Here is a 20586-nt window from a genome sequence, read left to right as displayed (position 1 = left end):
TATCTGTAGTTGTTTATAGCAGCCTGTTTGGCACCATGGCAAAGACTAGCAACACAGTTGCTTCAAACCTTTTCAGACATGAACTAATTTAAGTACTTCTACTGTTAAAACCAAGTTTTACAGGCAGAAAACCAGTCAAGCAGCTGCAGCTAAGCTTCTGCATAACCTGTCTTAGTGATATCTCAAGAATATAAATCTCTGTTTCTCTCTGTCATTCACTGTTTGCTTCTTTCAGGTTATTATGACTATATAAATAAACACCATGCTTTTGGCCATGTCCTTTCATTTCAAGACAACATTGTCTGAGGATCTGAAGTGTTGCGTGACAAGCAAGAGATAAAAGACAACATCCAGGCAGTTGTGAAGAAGCAATTTCTGACATCAAGAACCCCAGAGGTAAAGTAAATTGCAAATAAAGATTTTAAAGAATCATTACATTTCTGTCATCAACAGACTGCTCAAATACTGTTATCATGTATCAGCTATTTATCGTATCATGCCAGCTCTATATCTATAGCTGCATACCAAAAATATCTCCATTAGCCTGATGAGAAAATTAATTTGAAGCAAAAAACATGTCCTGCTTTCAGCAAGTGGGCCACTGGCAGTTCTGAATACTCTCGTAGGTTTAAAGACAACTTCAAGAAAATTAAAAAAAAAAAAAGGAAGCAAAAAATTCAGATGTACCTTCACTCTCTAAACACTTAACACCTGGGGAAAACACCACTGGTTTCTCCATTCTTAATCCCAGAGGACTAGTGGCCTCTGAAAACAGCAGAATAAGCAGTTAACATTGCTAGTTTTGAACTCGCATCCCTACAGATAAAAGCAGTAGTATCTACATGGAGCAGGGGAGACACAGTGCTTGCAGCCACAGCAAGGACACAAATCCCAGCCCTCTCAGCACCCATGCAAGAACACAAATGTATTCTCTTCTGCCATGAAAGTCTGTAACATGCAAAGACGTCATTGCAACATGTAAAAGAGGATCTCTCAGGTCTGATATGAGGCAGTTTACAGTTCCTTCACCAGTGTAGGAGAGCATAAACTACAACAGCTGCAGACTCCCTTGCATAATTTAGCCATCTGCATTGCAGACATCTCATGGAAAATCATCCACAAATTTGGCAGGGAGGGAGGATGACAAAAGCAGCTGTTTCTCTGTAATCACAGGTATGATTTTGCAATCGTGTTGGCTGCATGTTCACTTAATAGTCACAATGGTCAGACCAGTCAGGTCATTACATGATCTCCATGCATAAAAAAACTCCCAAACAAACAGAAACAAAACAAAAAAATGGAATCACCTTAGAAAGGCTCAGGAGCTCAAAGAATTTTGCACAACCTTTTCCCTCTGGGTACTTACTCCTACCAAACCATTCATCTTCTCCCCAGCAGAACTGCATACCCAGGTAAAGTTCCTGATACTTAAAGACAACAACATTTCAAGACAATGCTTTCTTTTAACAGGCCCATGTTCAACATCTTTAATGTGATACTGAAATCAGATTTCCAACTGCTAGAAATGTGTACACAGATACATAAATCCAGATACCCCACTCCCAATACAGTATTTTTAAAGGCAGGTTTGATTCCACCAGGCATTACATTGCTTAGAGATCAGTGACAAGCAAACAGCTTTATGGCTTTACAAAAGACAAAGCCTATGAAAAGTCAGTCTGGGAAAGACTCTGAGGAAATAGAAATACAGAATTAGAAGAAAAACACTTAATCAGTTTGGATTATTGCAGTCATGCCACGCTGCTGCAGTTGCAGCCGGATGCCGCGGCTGTGTGGGCTGCACAGTTCATCCCAGAGCACTGCAGCGACCCGGCCCTGCCATTGTCACCATCTCACTGGCAACACCAGCAACTCAGAGTGCAGGCAATCTGTGCAATGAGCTGTGCAAATCCAGTCCCAGCCTGGGCACACAGAAGAAAGTCTGCCTGCTTCGAGGAGCCCTTCAGTGTGAAGCTGTGTGTTGGGACACAAAATCATTACAAATTGGTCACTCTTTCTCCTGTCCATAAGACTTGCTGAGGTAGTAGTGACCCAAACCCAGATACCATCTTGTCTTTTCTATGGTGGCATAATTTATTCCCTCCCAGCATCACTGAAACTGTTCAAGAGAACAGTCAAAACAGTTTTAGACAGTTGTAGTTTGAGTTAAAATTATTTTTTTTTTTTTTAAAGATAGTCAGATGCATTACATAAATCAGATCAAACTGGGAAGAGAGCTTAACTAAACATAACCTCCAAAAATGCTGTCTGCATCCTTGCCTATTCACAGCTCTGGCAGAAGGGCCACCTTTAGCCAGAAACAGCCCTTGGCAGGGGAAGGCCCAGCACAGGGGGGTAAACACTGAGCAGGTCCTGCAGGCTGCCTCTGTGGGATTTAAAAGACAGCAGCCCTGGTGAACTGCACAACACATGCTTCTGCCTTTATTTCTGGTCACACTGGAGTGAATCCTCTGACTAAGGCTCAGGGGTAAGGGTGAATATTCTCCAAGGCTAACATCAGCCAGATCCTGCTGCCTGCCAGGGATTCCTGGGAGTCAGGCAGGGAGAGAGGTCTCTGCTTTATCTTGCCCTCAGTGTTCACCTCTGCTTCTGAGCTCACAGGGGGCTGTGGCTGAGCTGGACTCCTGAAAGCAGCCTTTGAAAAAATATACCCCATCTGCACAGCACAGACTCCAGCACACATCCAGGAATGACTTCAAAGTTAATCATCATCTTTATGTAAAATAAACTAGAACCAAAATCCCATGGTTCCGTATTTTCATTCCAAAGGTGGTTTCAGCTTCTGGCTATTGGAGATTACACTGTATGTATATACCAAAACTGCAGATATATACCCTCTCACTCAGGACTGTGGTGCAGCTGATAGAAATCAGTGTTGGGATATGATGGTGCCTCCTACTATCCCTCTTGGGAGGGAAAAGAAGTGAAGAAAGGTGGATCAGCTGGCACTGGGAGATATGAATTACACTTCCTACACCAACTCTGAGGAACATGGCCCTGAGTAGGTGTTGAAAATTAATCTTCCCCTATTGAAATGTGAGACAACAGCATGGTTGCCTGAAGGTGAAACTGTTGAGAGTTTATGAAAAATACCAGCAGAAGGTTTCCTTCTCAATTAAGCCAGAATTATTTCACATCCAAAAGATTACCCCCCCTTCTCCACTGCCAGGTGAACAACAAAATTTTACCTTGAGGAGGGAAGAGAAGTTGCACTGCTTTCCCTCACACTCTTACCACACTATGGAAGACTTTATGCTTTGGATTTAGCAATGAAAATGCCAGAGAACAGAGGTAAGATGGAAGTACTTTCAATGTTCAGTTCACAAAAACAACATAACCTACAAATTATTTCCTAGGATGCAATTTGTATAAGACATCAGCAAAATGGATCCTAAGAAAGGTACATCCCAATGAAGTCAAGCTCATGGGGTGGGAACGGTTAAAGGAATGGTGACATTGAATATTACTGTGAAGATCTCTGGAAAAGTCAAGTATCAAGAAGAGATACTATGCAGAATGCACAGTTTTTGTCCCAAGTCACAGCAGAAGTGGCTACCAGCTGAGATCTATTCACCTATTTAGCACAGCTGCCAGCCACAAGCAGTCAGAACCCCAGAAGACACAGCTCCCCCATCAGCATAATGCCTCAGTGTCCAAGCAACAGATTCATTTATTTGTAACTCAAAAGATGGTAACACTTGCCAACTCACCATCTGAAAGGGCACAAGGAGCAGACAGGCAGGCAAGCAATCCTTCACTCTAGGTGTCTCTCTTCACTATTTGCCCCTTACATAAGTTCTCTACCTTTCACAGAATAAAAGTTGAAGCCATAAAGTATTTAGGAAGATAAACTTGACAACGAAAACACCACTGGTGATGACTCAAGTAGCAGAGATACAGTAAGGCACTTTCAAAACAAGAGCTCTGTGTAGTATATTGAGCTTATCCAAGCAAGGAAACTAATTTTTTTTTAGAAAAAAAAAAAACAAAAACCAAACTTGGAGTCTAATTCTTAAAGCTAATTCCTACTGTTACCCCATCATTAGAGGCAAGCAAAGTAAACCTATAAAAATAAGTTATGCTTCACTCCTATCAGAACTCACCACAAGAGCTTTAAGGGCTTATATGTACACAGGGGTCAAGCATGCCAGGACAGTCACCCAATTCACACATTCAAATGTGGATTTTAACAGCTATTATTACCTAAGTCCTCTAAAAGACCCCTCTGAACACCTAAATGACCTACAACAAACAGCAAGAGAATGAGGCCGCCTCTCTTCAGCTGTCACGTCTCAGCTGCTCCTTGGTGCTCCAGAGCTACTCCTATGTAACAGGCTGAGGGTAAGGACTCCTTACGAGAGAGGGGAAGGCAATAGTAATGTGAGAAATGAGGCAGCAAATCCCCAAAGAAGCTAATGTTCCCTTCACACCACCTGCCACACACTGACACGAAGCTTTTTTTCTGATTAGTACAGCCTTTGCAAATGTCTTCTTTAATAGAGAAAGTAATTGCTCCCAACTGGAGGTGAGCATACAGCCATGCATTTTGAAAAAGCCTCGCAAATTTCACAACCCCCAAATACCCACATTTTGTCTCCTTTCCTCCTTCCTTTACTTCTACCCTGCATTGTGATCAACACCCACGACTGCTACCAAGTTATTCAATGTACACCCAGAACAGTATCATGCCACAGAGTGAGTCAAGATCCAGCCCAAAACACCCCATGTTTGCCACTCTCCCTGTTGTGATGCTGAACCAGAGCAAGTCAAGGCTCCTCCCTTCCACTCCTGGCGGGAGCTGTAACCAGGTTGTGACTCATCAGCTCCAGCCACTATAATCTTGTCTGAGCTCTGTGCTCACCCAGTGGCAGATGGGGTTTCCTAAACTTCAGGGCCAAAAACCTGATGTCTGCCACAAGCCAGGGAACACCAAAGACAAAATCCTACTTCCTTCACATTAATCAAGACTTTGCAGTGCTCATACACCTTCCATATCTCAATTCCTGCAATGCTGGAGCAGCTTGCAGTCTGGCCATGGTTTGCTAGATAAAACTCCCATGCAAGGTGAAATGTTATCTTCACTTCACAGGTTGGAAACCGAGACAAATATTTAGTGACTTGGGTCGTGACTGTGCAAATCAAAGCAAGGCAAAGAACTAAACTTTTACATCTCCAGGCCAAGGCTATCGCTTTTATCACTGGATCATCCTTTTTTATGACCATACCCTGCTCAAAGAGCACACATTGCTTCAAAGGGACAATAATCCCATACGAACTGTGTGCTCCAGTATCAGAAGACTGACAAAAAAGAGACAATGGTATCAGTCATTACTGTCTTCCCCCCTTTTATTAGGTATCCTATCAAGTTTTACTGCACAAGATAATTATCAGGATTCTTATACTCTTCACATTCCTATTTATATTAAGTACAACTAAAAACCCATATTGATTTTTAGTTTTAGATCCTTGAGAAACATGAGTGGTATTGTCATTAAAAGAAAAATCCATGGCAGGTTCTTCATTTTCCTGGTTTGCTGCCTTTCCAAGAACTTCTGCTTTAATGTGTGATTAAAACTCCCTGAAAATAATTTCTGTAATTAGTTTAATGAGACAGGTCTGCACTGGCAGGTCACTACACTGAACTGTTTACACTCCCTAAGATTTTTTTGGTGACATTCAAATATATGCAGTATCAAGCAACATCTTGTTGCAGACTGCCAAGCTTTTAAATAATTAAGAACCCAGTACTAGACTTTCCTTCCCTGAAATCAATGGTCAGGACCTGCTCATCTCAGTAGAAGCAGATTCTGAAGCCAGGAACATACCAATTTCTAACTGTTTTACATGAGGAATGTATCTGCTCCAGAAGCCTGCCAGGAATGTTCAGCTGAGAAGTACATACATTCAATGCACAGAAAGTTGGGCACAATTTATGCTTGTACACAGAAGCATTTTATCATACATCCCATTAAAAATATACTAAGGCAGCATTAAAATTAGGAGCCTATGGGACATAGAGAGTCAGGAAATATGATTCTAGAATTGAAGCAGATCTTTTCTCTTCAACAATCTGTCCAGACTCTTAAACAGCAACATTCATCAACCGAGTGCCCTTATACAACAATTCAGTTTTTGGTGATGTGGGCACTGCAACAGCCCACCCTGCACTGCTCCAGCAAAATCCCACCAGAGACAAGACACTATGACCCATATAACAGCCCAGAAAGTTTGACTTCTTCAAAGCTTTCTCTAAGTACTCTGAAACAAGAACACTCACAGGGTCTGGTATCTGGTATGAACAGGACTCAGCTCACAGCAAGCACCCTGACACAAAATATGTCTCCTTGTGTAGCTTCCTATGGTCTAGTACATGCACCTGCATCATGGGGACACGGCATCTGACCAGATTCCAGATGCACAACCTGCCTTATACTACAACCTTCCAGTAATCCAGACCTGCATAGGTTCTCCAAAATCAGCTTCCCAGCTACCCGCTGTCTGCCTTTATCCCTGAGGTTCTACATCTGAAGGCAGATGCCAAAGGCTCTCCATGTAGCCACTGAACACAACCAACATTTTATTTCAAAAACCACAAATGTCATATATGACAGGGACAAATGAAAATTAAAGGATATTTCCATCCACATTCAGTGCTGCTGGATGTTTGGATAACTCACAAGCCTTTAACCTCTACTGGAACGACTGCATTGGTTGACATTTAAAAAAAAAATCTTTGATTGAATCATGAATTAGCATGGAAAAACTTTATTTATTTATAAATAATTTAATTTCTTTATTTATCACAGGCTGCCAATGTTAGGCTGCTGCTGACCTGTGCTAGAAAGGCCATTTTTTCAGACTGCAGAGTAGATTATTCTTCAGCCTTTTAAACTTGTGGCCTTTCTGTTGATGCTGCCAACAGACATCCCAATTAGAGCTCACAGCAACATAGCTTGTTTTCAAAAGGAACCAGTGGGGATCTGAAAGGGACACTTATTTATTTATAGTTGCAAAACATGGTTTGAAAAAAATAGATTTGATTTTGTGCACACATTTTGGGCTCACTTTGCTTCATATTTAAAGTGAGCAATAGATTCCTACATCCCAATCTCACCACATGCAGCTGTAAGAAACTAAAACAAGGCCACTGAAACCAGTGATGGTGCATTGGCAGGGAGAGAGCCAAGTTCACTACTTGGTTTGAAGCTGAGGCCTTCTTCTTGTATTGGGCTAATTGGTTGGGATTCTTAATAATGAGTTCACAAAGTCCCTCAAAACCTTGGGTTTAAATGCACTGGAGGGAGGAGGGAAAGAGTGAAGGGTGTGAAAAGCTGTTTTCCAAAGCCAGATTGATAAAACCACTCCCTGTGCAATTAAAAACCTGAACAGCTGAATAGATGACTTTGGAAAGCAGCAACTGCATAATTTATTGGGCTGGTTCATAAAGGGAGAGAAAATATCCGAGGACATGAAAGGAATTTCATGGATATTTCAACAATACATGAAAACTGTTGTGCACGCTATCATTTCAAGGTTTATTTTTGCACTCTCTTCCAGTGGGAGGAAACAAGCAAAGGTCTGTCAGGCTGCATTTTCCCTTCTATCCCTCTTTATCAATGGAGGAAAAACCACAATGGCTCCAATATCCTACTAAGGATATTGATATTTTTTCTAACCTTAAGTCCTGCAATCAGCTTATATAGTCTCTGAAGGAGCCCTATGAAGAGGATTGGGAAGAAGAGAGATTTAACCTGAATTTAAGCTCACATACAAGGAAGAGATGTTGCAGGAAAATATTTTAATAGTTTAATCCTTTAAAAATCAAATGCACACTCACACTAGCAGTACAGCCAAAGCACTTTTTTTCTCCTCTGTTTGTTACCTCTGGCATCAGTACTGGATCACAGCCTTGCTCTGGCTGATGGGGTATGAGAGTGGGCAAAACAGCCCCAAGCAAACATCAGGGGTGACTGACTACAACCACCAGCCAGCATCAGAGACTCCTCAGATCCATGCTTGCTAAAGGTACAGGGGAGGCTACAGCTCACAGTGACACCAGGACATTATTCTGAAAGAGGCTGCAAGAACAGGTATCCTTTAAAACGTTAGCAAACTTGTGTTAGCAAAACATAATGAAAAGTAACTCCTGTGTGCGAACAGCAAACACTTCCACAAACCACTCCTGAGTTGATCTGAATTTCAATCCTGGACTTTAAACACCTTTCAGTGGCATTTGAATTGACTTTTCAGTGACTTGGTTGGGTTTATTTTGTGACTGAGACGTGATTTGGAGAAAAATTATGAGGAAAATGTAGAAAGGATGAATGTCTAGGGGGCATATGCCTTCAACAAAACAGAGCCAGAAAAACTGCAATCCTCACTAATTTGGCAAATATTTTGGACAGAATTATTTTTAAAATTGCCTTGGAATCAGCAAACAGTTTGATGAGGAAACTGAAAACACAAACAGGGCTTTTTTTGGGACAAAGGGACTCAGGAGCATTTTAAGTCTCAGCGAGTCCCCATGACACTTAAGCATTTAACAACACTTGACTGGCAGCATAACCCATATTTAGAGACATTCAGAACTCAGCTGTCATCTTGGGCATCTAAATAAATTGATCAGCTGTAGGCACAGATATCAAGAAGCACATACAGACACAGAGACTTTATTCTCATTGCTAGCAGAAGCTTATCATAAGCAGCAACTATGCCTTTAGTTATGTTGTAGTACAGAAATAACTTTGGTTGGTGCAATAAATCCTTTGTTATAGACTCAAAAATAGGTCTGCCAACATAACTGCTATCTCATGCTACCAAATACTATCAATCCAAGTAAAAACACCAAATCCTTTGGGAGAGAGGGCCCTTCCTTTGTTCTTATGTACAGCACAGGAGCATCCTGTTTTTGGGTACAACAACACATTGAAAAAACACTTCAGATGTCTGCAAGACTACAGTCTGGATATATGCAGGACAACACTAAGCTCAACACCAGAAATTATGAAATTTCAGCAAAACATTAAGTAAGGAGTACAAGACTGAACACCCTTCATAGATGGCTGGGGAGGAGAGTGCTTTCAGAGCCTCACTGGCTGGGTCAGTGTTTACCTATGCTGCCTATTCAGATTGATTGAACATCCTCTTAAGGGCTTTACAAAGGAGTTTCAGAAGGTTAGAAATCCGGCTCTGTGTCCCCAGTGACCTGTGAAAGGAAAGCAGGATGAACTCACCCTGCCTACTCACACACACTCACCCACATTTGCTCGGGGCCAGCAGTAACAGCCTGCAGCAGCACATCTTCTGTTTAATGGTTGTGATAAATTACTGTACAAAAGGTACTCTGGTCCCAAGAGGTGAAAGTTGCATGCAGCAGACCTTCCTGTTGTGTTTAAAACAGACTAGCCACTCTCCTTGAACTTAGTGATGCTAGGCAGCACTTAAAATGCTGCCATGTCTTTGACTGGGCTGGTAAGCACAACTGATTGTAAATAATTACAGTGTGGTCCTCAGGGATGATCATTAGTAGCCACAGGCATGGAGACCCAACTGGCCACATCCATCACAGTGCCTAATGGTGCAGTTCACAGGTATTTACCTGGGATGTGCTCGGTTCAGCTGTATTTTCAGCACTGGGGGAAGGGGGCAGATAAAAACCCCACACATCTTTTCATATTACACTCCATTAATACATTGGCAATATGTATTAATATGCCAACTAATATTTAATTGCTGAATACGCAATTAAAGCATCACTGAAATAATTCTCGAGTAAAACAGCTCCACATGTATGTGTGATGGTTTAGGCTGGGATAGAATTAATTTTCTTCACAGTAGCTGGTTTTGAGCCATGAGTTGGATTTGTGCTGGGAACGGTGTCGATAACTCAGGGATGTTTTAGCTATGGAAGAGCAGTGGTAACAGAATCCAGACCTCTTCTGCTCCTCACCCCATCCCACCACAAGGAGGCTGGGGGTGAACAGCAAGATGTCAGGGGACAGTCAGGACAGCTGACCCCAAATGACCACAGGGATATCCCAGCCCATTTGGTGTCATGCTCAGCATACAGAACTGGGGAAAGAGGGAGAGGGGGGACATTTGGAGTGATAGAGTTTGTCTTCCCAAGTCAGCATTACATGTGATAAAAGCTCTGCTTTCCTGGGAATGGTCAAGCAACTGCCAGTCAATGAAAAGTAGTGAACAAATTCCTTGTTTTGGTTTCCCTGTACGTGGCTTTTGCTTTTCTTATTAAACTACCTTTATCCCACAAACCCATGACTTTTCTTGGTTTTACCTCTCAAACTCTCCCCCATCCCACCATGACAGAGCAGCTGTGTGGGGCTGAGCTGTGGCTGAGACTAAACCACAAGAGCGTGCCAGAAAAACTCCAAGTCACGTGTATGCTGCATAGTGACAGAGGAGTTTTAAGTACTTGCTAATTCCAAGCCAGTGCTGAAATCCCCTTGATTATTCTTAGTTACACAGAAGTATATCCTGTGTTATGACCCTATTTTATATAAGTTTCAACTCTTTTTTATCTTTTTTTTATTAATACATAATTTTTAGAAAAAAACTTCCACAGCCTGAGCTACCAAGGTTAAAGCAAGTAAGACGTTCACTGGTTTTACCACTTCTTTTACTGGAATCATTTATCTCCTAATATTCATAAGGTGACACCATTAGCACATCTCAGAAGTGCTAAGAGAAGAGCTTTTAATCCTGGAGATAACTGTTTATGATAGTTGTCTGTCATTAATTAGTTTGCAAGCCTCACACTCTCTGCTGAAGATGCCCAGAGAGGATTCTTACCAACACAGATCTTTTACACATGTACAAGCTGGATTCTGCATGTAGGCATACTATTACCACCTGAATGTAAATAAAATGCCCCAAATATTCGAGCTGCATTTTAAATGGAGTTGTTCTGGCAAGGAATACTCCTTATCCCAATTCTGAGAAACCAGAAAATGTTATCAGAAAATTGTGATAGCCCAATTAAGGCATTTGATTTACTTTTAAATCAGTATTTGACAAAGTACTGCTCTACCTTAGTGAAGAATGTCCCTTAGTACAAAACATACCTTTCTGGAAGCACCCCTACTCTCAAAATAGGTAATGCAATATTGTTACTCTAAAACACATACCCATGTTCTTGAAAATACTAAAAAAACCCATGAAAAGCTAACAGAATCCTACTGAGATTTAAAACTAACTTGAACTTAATATAAAATTTGATTGTATGTATTCATCTATTTTTAATCTGGCTTCCTAAAGGAATAAGTTTTGCATGGCCAGCTGTTGATTTCTTCCCTCTCTTCCTCCTCCTGAATACAAGACAAGACTCCTTTGCCCATTTATAAACTCAAAAAAAGGCAAAGCTTTAAAGGGCTACTAAATATCTGTGAACATGTTGAGAGAGAGGAGACCCTTCTTCCATGCCATTATGCAGAGATAGGGAAAGGAGGAAAATGTAGGAATTACATTTGTGTTTGGCAGCAGCTGCTCAGCAGGCACACAGCTGTGGAGGAAGCAGCAGCCCATGCTGGCACTTGCACTCCAGGGTGCAGGGAAATCTGGGAAGGAAGGATTTGGTTAACGAAGGATAACTCCTGAGCAAACCAGGCCTCATCAGTTCTGCTACTTGTGTTTTGGGTTTCAGACCAGGAGCTCATCTCCGGTCCACTTTCATTAGTACAAATAATCCAGTGACAAAACAGCAGTCAGTCCCCCTGCTTCAGTGGACCAAATTCTTAGACATTTCATCAGGCAGAGGAAATTCATTATGGTATGCTTTTCAAATGAGTCTTATGAGCAGACCTTCAAAAAAAGGCATTTTGGAGCTAAATCCTTCTGGCTTAAAAAGGGAAGCAGGATTTCAGCCTCTGTGCCAAGACCCTCAGCTGTGAGCACACAGTCTGCCTCCAGAGTCCTAACCTTTGAATCTATGCCCTTGAAAATTAACAACTCACCCAAGTATTGCTGCCAGCACGACAGCAAGAGGAGACAGAAGCTATGCGTCACACAGTGTAGCAGATTCAAGCCTGAACTGTCCATCACAGACACAAACAACTGGAAGAACCAGATACATAGCTCAAACAAGTTACATCCACAGTGAACTAAGAGGTTAAAGCACTCTTCTCCTCCACCCAACAGCATGTAGGAGGGCAGTGTGACTGGAACAGCTTCCCGAAGGCAACCCACTGCGTTTTATTTGTCAAGATAAAACCTCAAGTCATGAAAAGATCAGTTCAATGCATTCTCAGCAGAACAATAAGTAGTATCACCAACTCTGCATTAGTTATCAAATGTCCTGGGGTCTTTTTAAACTTAGTTTTGGCATAGTTCAGCACAATATATAATGACAATCATCCCTTACATTGCCAGAGAAACTGTGGCAGAGGAGTGAAAATGTTCGAAATGACATAGCTGCAACCATGGACAAGAACCCAGGAGCTCAGAGTTCTCAAGTTGAGTGAGTTGTTCAATCAACCAGAGTTCTGCTTTGAAAGCAAACAACACTGAAGAGAAGTTGAAAAATGGGAAATCATGCTGTAAAGTGACGGGTACCCAGACTATTCAAGCATCATTACATTCCTCAGTTATTTTTTGACTCAGCCTACAAAGCGTCCCTCTTCCAGAGGCACATCTTCATCCTAAATGTGAAGTCAGCAATTTCACAAACATTTCATGCCCTTTGTATTTAATAATCATCACAAACAAGAAAAGCCTGGATTTTTGAGTTCATGGTTCTGTGAAACTTCCACAGAAAAACATCACTGATTTTGTTAGCAAGCATTTGGCTTAGAGTACAGAAGAGAAAACAAACTCACATGGTGCATGGAACATCACTAGCACAGATGAATGATCTTTTATAAACTTGTCGAAGTCCTCATCGGTCAGGTGATAAACTACATTTTCTTCATCTGCCCAGGGAGTCTCTGGAGCCTGTGGCTGAGGTGCCTGTGGGCTACAAGACAGACACAGCTTAAAGGCAGCTCTCTGGTGCTAAGCAGTCAACTTGGCAAGTCAAACTGTAAGGAACCACTTTGTACAGATGTTCACACACGTCTGACACACCAACCCTACTGAACAGCTTCCATAATTTTACCCATCCAGAACTCAAAGGCACTGAAACACAGATAAACCTGGAGCAGGAACAAAAAAATCTGCAAGAAGCTCCTGAGGACAGTTCAGCAATGGAAGTGGATGGGGTGAGGAGATAACCAGACTGCTTGGTTATTACATTATAGAAATCAAATGCATTTTCTATTACTCTTTTACCCTCCTCAGCAGGATGCTGCCTTTCTCACAGCATTCCTACTTTGTAGTTCACAGGAGTCATTGCAAATGAAAGAAAAAAGCAGGGAGCAGAAACAGCCAATTTAACCCGTCACCTTGGATATTGACAGTGTGATTAGGGCCAGCAGAGAAAAGAGGAGCAGTGTTGGGACCATGAGCCAGCTACACACACCATTTCCCCAGGAATACATGGCTTTACCCTGAACAGCTCCTGTGAGCCACAGAAGCACTGCTGTGCCCTCACTCTGCAGTGGGCTTACAGGCCTAACTCAGCAGAGATACTCGGCTGCATGCTTCACCTGAAAGGCAAGTGATGTGTTCTACCAACTGCACTATGATTGCACCTGAGTTCAACTGTCTTTGATGGGTCAGAGCCACAGAGACTGCTCAAAGACACAGTGGCAAGTCTGGAAACTGAACCTAAGCTCCTCTGGAACTTATCATCCCAATAAACAATTGTTTTTGGCTTTTATTAATGTACATCAAAGAGAGAATTTGACAGCTACGAACTGAACTATGCTAATTGACATTTTATTTATTAAAGCAGTGTTCACATAAAAGACACCCAAACAAACGAACATTGGGAGCCAGACTTCAAAGCTATTTTTGTCAGTTGCAGTAATGAGTTCCAAACACCCCCCAAAACTCCCCAAATTCTTTGGCAAAGTATGGGTCTGGATGTGACCCTATCTCTGCTGAAAGCAGTTTTACTATTTTTGAGTAAAACATATTATTGTGTTAGCTGCCTGGAACAAGGAATGGCAAACAGATGATAACTCGTTTATCCTGCCTTATGCATTTCTAGGCTGAAAGCCTAGTTTGATAAAAAAAAAGCAGCAGAGATTCACAGATTCAGATAGCAAATTCTGTTGATGTAAGCAATGGGTGTGATCCAAGAATATTAAGTGATCTATGCAGAACTGTGATGCACACCTCTGCTGCTGCTTCTGTGATAAACCAAGAAGCAAACATCAAAGGAAAAGGTCGGAGCTGCACCTGGCCAAGCAGCTCGGAGAGCAATCATCTCCAGGTATGCTGGCAGAGTAAAGGCTTTCCAGCAAAGACCATGACACTCAATGGATTTGGGAGCTGGGTTGAGTAGGCAGAGCATGATGAACATGGACATAGAGAATGTGATGTTTAGCAGGACCTGGCATGACCTATTTCAGACAGGAATTAGTAAAGCAGGGCACAGGATGTTTATTCAAATGGTAAATTCATAATTTAAAATACTGTGCATGCTAATGAGCCTACACAGGAGGTGGTAATAAACACCGCAAGGCTGGAGAAAGCACCAAGCAAAATTTTAAATGTCATTTAACACTGAGAAAAGGCACACCCAAGACCTGATTAGGACAACTGAAGTCCAGAAGAGTTATCAAAAGGTAATTCAACTGAGAGCACAGAACAAGTTCTTGATTTAACGGAGTAGCTGATGCTAAGGAAGGGCCTGAGGGGAATCTATAAAAACAGCAAGACAAACTATGCAGCTACTGAAGGCAGCAAGAAGCTGCTGGGCTTGCCTACCACTCAGGCTTTTTCAGCTGTGTATCAGATCTAACAAAAAAGCAGTATGTACAAGATAGCATCTCTACTGTGTTGGATTAAGGCTGTATGATGGTTCATCTCCATCATCTCATGAAAACATCTGAACCTCCATAACATAGTAGCCAGTGCCTATTAGGAAGATAAAGGTGAAGTATCTGTAAGACTGATGCATTAGCACACTTCAGTGTAAAAAAGAAGTATCTCTAATAAGTAGGTTTAAAAAAAAAAAAAAGGCATTGGAGCCCTCCAAACTCCAAACAGTTCTTGTCCTGAGAGGAAAAAGCATAGACAATTATTTAAATAATTCGAACTTTAAGTTATATCATTTAGTGATATATATAATCATGTAAACTATAATTATAGTGATATCATTTAGTTCTCAAATGAGGCTAAGATCACTCGCTTTCAGCACTTTACCAGTAATATTTAGAGGAAAAAAAAAAACAGGGAGAGGGAAAACAGCTGCTTTTCTGCAGCATGTATTTATTGTCCACACAAAAGGGGCCGTTTCATATGTCTCAATGTCTGTTGGATTTGCTTTCAAGACTCTACAATGACCGCACATGCATGCACGGTATAAAAATGCATTGACTTTCCCTGCCACAGCCCTGCCTGGTCCTTGGAGTAACATTTTGTACAAAAGCAGCCTTTCAGTATTTTGATATTATGCTATTCTGAAAGCCAGTACACCCTGCAGCTATCTCATTACACTCATTGGCTTTCCTAAAGCCCCTGCCATACCATTTTGACTATCTGCACTGCAGATTCCTCAGCATGTTTACCCTATACGTGGTTATATTAATAATTTAATTTATCATAATTTAACCATCAATTACTGGCAAAATATAAGTACACATAACTAATAAATGTGGTTTCCTTAAAAGTTGTACTTATTATACAAAACAGGGGCACAAGGCTACTACTCAGATCATCTTTTGGGCAATTAATAAGCATGCACTAAGTGAGGACAAACAGCTGTCTTTAGCTCTGGACTGCTGAAGTATCAGCCAAAGTCCACAGTGGCTTGTTAGCAGAGATTATCATTGGAAAGAGCTTGCAGCTGTTCTGCTTTGCCTCCAATAGCTGTGTTCATTTGCTGTCACAGCACTGATATAAAGGTACTGCATATTGCAGGGATTATCTGGGTATTATGTGGGCAGACAGAGGAAAAATACACCCCAAACAGCTAATGTTTCCCATATGGTAGCCAAGAGATAACCACATCCTTGCAGAATAGAAAAGCATAAAAAAGTGCAGGTGATGAAGCCATATCCTTGCTCCTAGGGCTGATCATCTTCAAGCTGCTGGAGTTGCCATCTTGATCACTCATATTTGAAGGCTTAATTGACTACAGGAAGCTTAATGACTTTGGCTGAATTCCTCCTATTTGAGCCACTGGGCAGTGCTTGCTTGCAGCTCCCGATGCTAGCAGGATGCCGCTCTCACTTCATTTGTGGGTTCCAAATCCTGAAGCACTCAGCCCAGCATCTTGGCAGTAGGCTACCTGCAACCATATGCACATCCCCAGCACAGCCCCACTGTACAGCAAAATACATTTATTCTGAGCCAATTTTGCTAAGCTGTACTATTACAATAGTTTGCAACAGTCTGTTCTTTCATATATGTTTGTTTCCTTTCATTAGCTTCATTTCAGTATTGTTTCCACGACTGCAGCAAACAAGGGAGGATTACAAAGAAAACACCATGCCCAAGAGCCTGGGCTCACTGCAAATGGGATTTCTCCATCACCAGATTATCTCAGCTCTCTCCAGCTGCTACATCAGCTTCACTGACCATGTGGGGAATTGTACCAGTTGAAGAGCAGCTATACACACACACACACACTTATCCTGTGTGTCTCTGAACTGCTTGTCCCACAGGCTCATTCAGCCCTCAAAATGTTTATGACTGCGAGTAGCTCTCTTGAGGTAGAACAAGGTGCTTTCTACACTTCCCCATCATGACAGCAAACACAGATGTTATAAAAATTACTAACTATCCAGGGTGCCTTGATCTTCAGTTTGTCACTGCAAGACACTTTAAAGGCTTCAGCTAAAGGCTGATGAACCAACAAGAACTGCACACTTGGTATATACATTTTTAATAACACAACAGAAGTCAAACCTTTTGCAAGGTATTAAGTTCAAGCACCCAAGATCACTGGAAATTTAAGCTGGTATTTTTAACCAAGCTGAGATTTGTGCATCTGCATTTATTTTAGTTCACAGTCAGTCTCCTATTACAGACAAAATACAATAGTGAAATGCAAGGCATGCATGCTAAAAACCAAATATTAGTCAATCTCTCTGTATGAGTTTAGCTGATCTCAGTGGAGTAGTTTTGTTTGCTCTTCTAAGCAGAGGAAAGGAGGGAGAGATGCCTGTTCCTAAACCATTACATTCTGTAAATAATGAAGAGTACATAAAAGGTGCACTGCATGAAGTTCAATGCCTTACTTTTTCAGCCACTCTGCGATATCTGCCGCGGTAGCACCAAAGTTCTCAAAGTTGAACAGGAACTTTCCTTTCCTGTTAAAGCAACAAAACAAGGTTCAGTCTTTGCCCTAAAAGATAAAAAACACACAACTATTTAAGAGTGTATGATTTCTAAAATAGTAGCAAAAGAGAACCAACTCAAAATAGCAGATTGTTGGATATCCCCGGACATTGAATTCTTCCTTTATCCTTTCAAACTCAGCAGAGTAAACATTCATTCCCGCAAGAACCTGGAAAAACAGAGCATAATCTTACTGATTTTGATACAATACAGAAGGAACATCACACCATTTGTTTGAAGATTTAAGTAAAACCCAATTCAATCTGGGCAGACTCTGATTTCATTCATATAGCTGTCAAGCAAGGGGCTCTCTGTAAAAGGCACTGAAGTTTTTCTCAAGTTTTACTTGAGTCTAATCCAGAGAAAACACACACCAGCCACCACATCACCTCCTCATTGCTCTGGAAGCATCTCTGCTTCTTTTTATTCACCCACTAACAGAAATACCTAAAGGGAATCTCTCAATTGCAGCACTGGTGCTCTTAATTTGCATATTTTGATTTTAAGCTACCGCTAGATTTTTTCTTTCTCTGCAAGTAGAAAAAAAGAGAGTTCTTAGTTAATATCCAAACACTAAACAGGACACCAGAAATTCTACCCTCAGCTCTCTAGTTTTCACTCCAGCAATGAACTTGTCTATGTCTAACCAACTGGTCAATGTCTAACCAACCACAAGCACTGCCATTATCCCAGTTCAAAAATGCACTTACTGAATGGCAAGGGGAAATCAGCATGACTTTGATGGGAAAATAAAACGTGCTCTATTTCCATGAGCTCAGGAAATATGCTTTAAATACATTAACTTAGGTAGGGCAAGGTATAACGAGAGTTAAGAATTAACCTTGTCCTACAGTCTTCAAAAAAGAAGCACAGAAACACAGTAGCTTTTCAGACTAGCACATAAAACAAAAACCTCTCTCCTCCCCACTCCTCACCTCAATCCCAACTGGTCCTCCATCTCAACAGCCCTTCAGCTTCAGCTTCAGGGCTCCTGTGACTTACACTGTGCCCTGTCCAAATGTCTTCCAAATATTTCTGACATGAAAACTGGAAGATGGGATTGATTCCAAGTTTTTGTGGGTGTGCAATTCACACAGAGATTCTGCTGTCAAACCTGGACCCAGCAAGTAGCTGAAATACCACTTCCTGATTAACTTAGTTTAATGGCATTGACGGCTTAAATCATTTTTACAGCAGGGTCTTAACTCAACCCCCTCCTCCTTCACTCTCCAAAAACAGGATTTTCTCCTTCTAGCTGAAATACCACATCAGAATTTAATAACAGCAAACTGCACAGACCAACCAAATGTGCTCAGAGCAAGCATGAAATATATCTTAAAGCAGAAAATCCTCATTTGAAGGTCAACCATTCCTAAGAATGTTCTGGAAAGTCACAAAAAAGATACTTTGTTTTCTCTTCCCTAACCCAAGAAAGGATAAATTGAACAAAGGAGAGTACAGAAGTAAAGTTTATACTTGCTGGCCTAGTCATCCACTCTGAATTTTCCTTGTAGTTTGAACAACTGGATTGACTTAATTCATTTGAGATTACGTAGACTCAAATATCCCCTTTCCTTGTCCTCCATGTCACCACCTAAAGGCAGGTAGATGCAATAGGATCAAGATAGAATGGTTGCTTTATAAAGCAAGAACCAGTTTTGTTACCTAATTCCCTAATTAACACCAGCCTACCAGATTTCACATTTGTTGTGAACTTTCAGAGGATTTCCTATGATTTAAATGGGCATTCCTGGCAATTTCACTGTGCCCATCTAATGGTGACTGATAGAAGTCAATAACTTGGATTCATTCTGGTGTTCATTACATTATATGAAGTGTATTTAGCAAAAAGCTTATTAAAATGGGATTTGTTTTAATGGCATGAGTAACAGCTTTAGCTGGCCAATAATCACAGAATTATTAAATATCAGGCTGCCAGAGACCATCCTGCCCAAAGCCAGGATCCTCCTGCCAGTCGTTTGGCAAATTCTCTTTTAGCAAATGACTGAATGACCCCAACTTCAATTTAGGTCCATTACCTCTTGCAACAGCGGTTGCAGAAACAAAGATCAGTTTATTCCTTTCACCTCTGCAGTGACACTTGACATATTTCAACACTTACCTGCTCTCCAACAAGTTACCTATAATCTAAACCAGATCTGAACTTTTCCCAGCTGCCCAAGAATTTGGAGCTTCTGACCATTCCTGTTTAGTGACCCCCCCCACCCCCCCAGCTTGATTCTCAGTTTTCTTGATGGGATTGCTCCAAAACTGATACCTTACAGCACCAAAAATTTTTAAAAACCAAAAAAAACAAACAAAAACAAAGAAGCCCAAGCACCCAAAGAGGAGAATAGCACTTCAGCATATTCTCAAGATGAATGGTTTGCTAATATCTAGTTCCCCCCTGCTCTGGGGCCATAGTGACAGGCACTCACCAGAGCCCAGCCAACCCTTTCACCACAGCAATATTCCCTGCCAAAGACAAAATAAGTCCACTTCTGATTTGGAGCACCTTTTCCTTCTGTACTGGGTACAACGAAATTTTAAGATATAACCATAATATAAACTAAAAATGCCACCCTGCCTTCCTCTCAGTAATAGCACTGGGACAAGAAACAACCAGGCCCAAGGGAACACAGTGACCAGCGACTGGTACAGTTCACCCTTTCACTTTTATGACCTTTTCAATAGGTGATACTGTACTTAATTTTCCTGCTACAGAACAGCAATAATCACTTTTGAGCCTGGCACATCCTGACAGCTAATAATGGCAGGTCAGATTAAAAGGCCAAACCTTCAGTTCATCCAAAGCACTCATAAACTTTGCAGCAAAGTCTGATCTGGTCAACATCATTCTAAGGCACTACAAGAATAATTTCTGTTGGGTACAGCACAGTTAACTTTAGAAATGGCAAGCTGTGTATGCATCCCACTCAGGAAGCTAATTGGGTCAAATTCTGACAAACAGACTGATTTTTTGTGAAAAGCATGGGTGGCAGTGGCATAACTGGACTTTCCTCTGAACTGATCCTGCACTACAACACTCCACTGCAAAAAAACTGCATCTCAGCCCTGTCAGTCAGCTGTGCAGGATTAGCCAGGATCTACAGAAATATCCTCCAAGTGAGGAAGGAAATACTCAAACCAGAATAGATCAAG

At 41.4% G+C, this 20586-nt stretch overlaps 1 protein-coding gene across 1 annotated transcript in view; it reads right to left on the bottom strand.

Moving 5' to 3' along the window:
• Positions 1-20586, bottom strand: part of PDIA5 (protein disulfide isomerase family A member 5) — a 95901-nt gene that overhangs the window by 34613 nt on the left and 40702 nt on the right. Inside the window, exons 9-11 of the mRNA XM_062498019.1 lie at positions 17502-17593; positions 17325-17396; positions 12852-12988 (exon numbers count right to left, since the gene is read on the bottom strand). Of these exons, the coding sequence (XP_062354003.1) occupies positions 12852-12988; positions 17325-17396; positions 17502-17593 (301 nt within the window). The remainder of the gene's footprint in view (positions 1-12851; positions 12989-17324; positions 17397-17501; positions 17594-20586) is intronic.

This window comes from Cinclus cinclus, chromosome 9 (assembly GCF_963662255.1).
Source record: "Cinclus cinclus chromosome 9, bCinCin1.1, whole genome shotgun sequence".
NCBI classification, from domain to species: domain Eukaryota; kingdom Metazoa; phylum Chordata; class Aves; order Passeriformes; family Cinclidae; genus Cinclus; species Cinclus cinclus.
The sequence above is the reverse complement of the archived record's forward strand: the minus strand, read 5'-3'. Positions and strand labels throughout refer to the sequence as shown.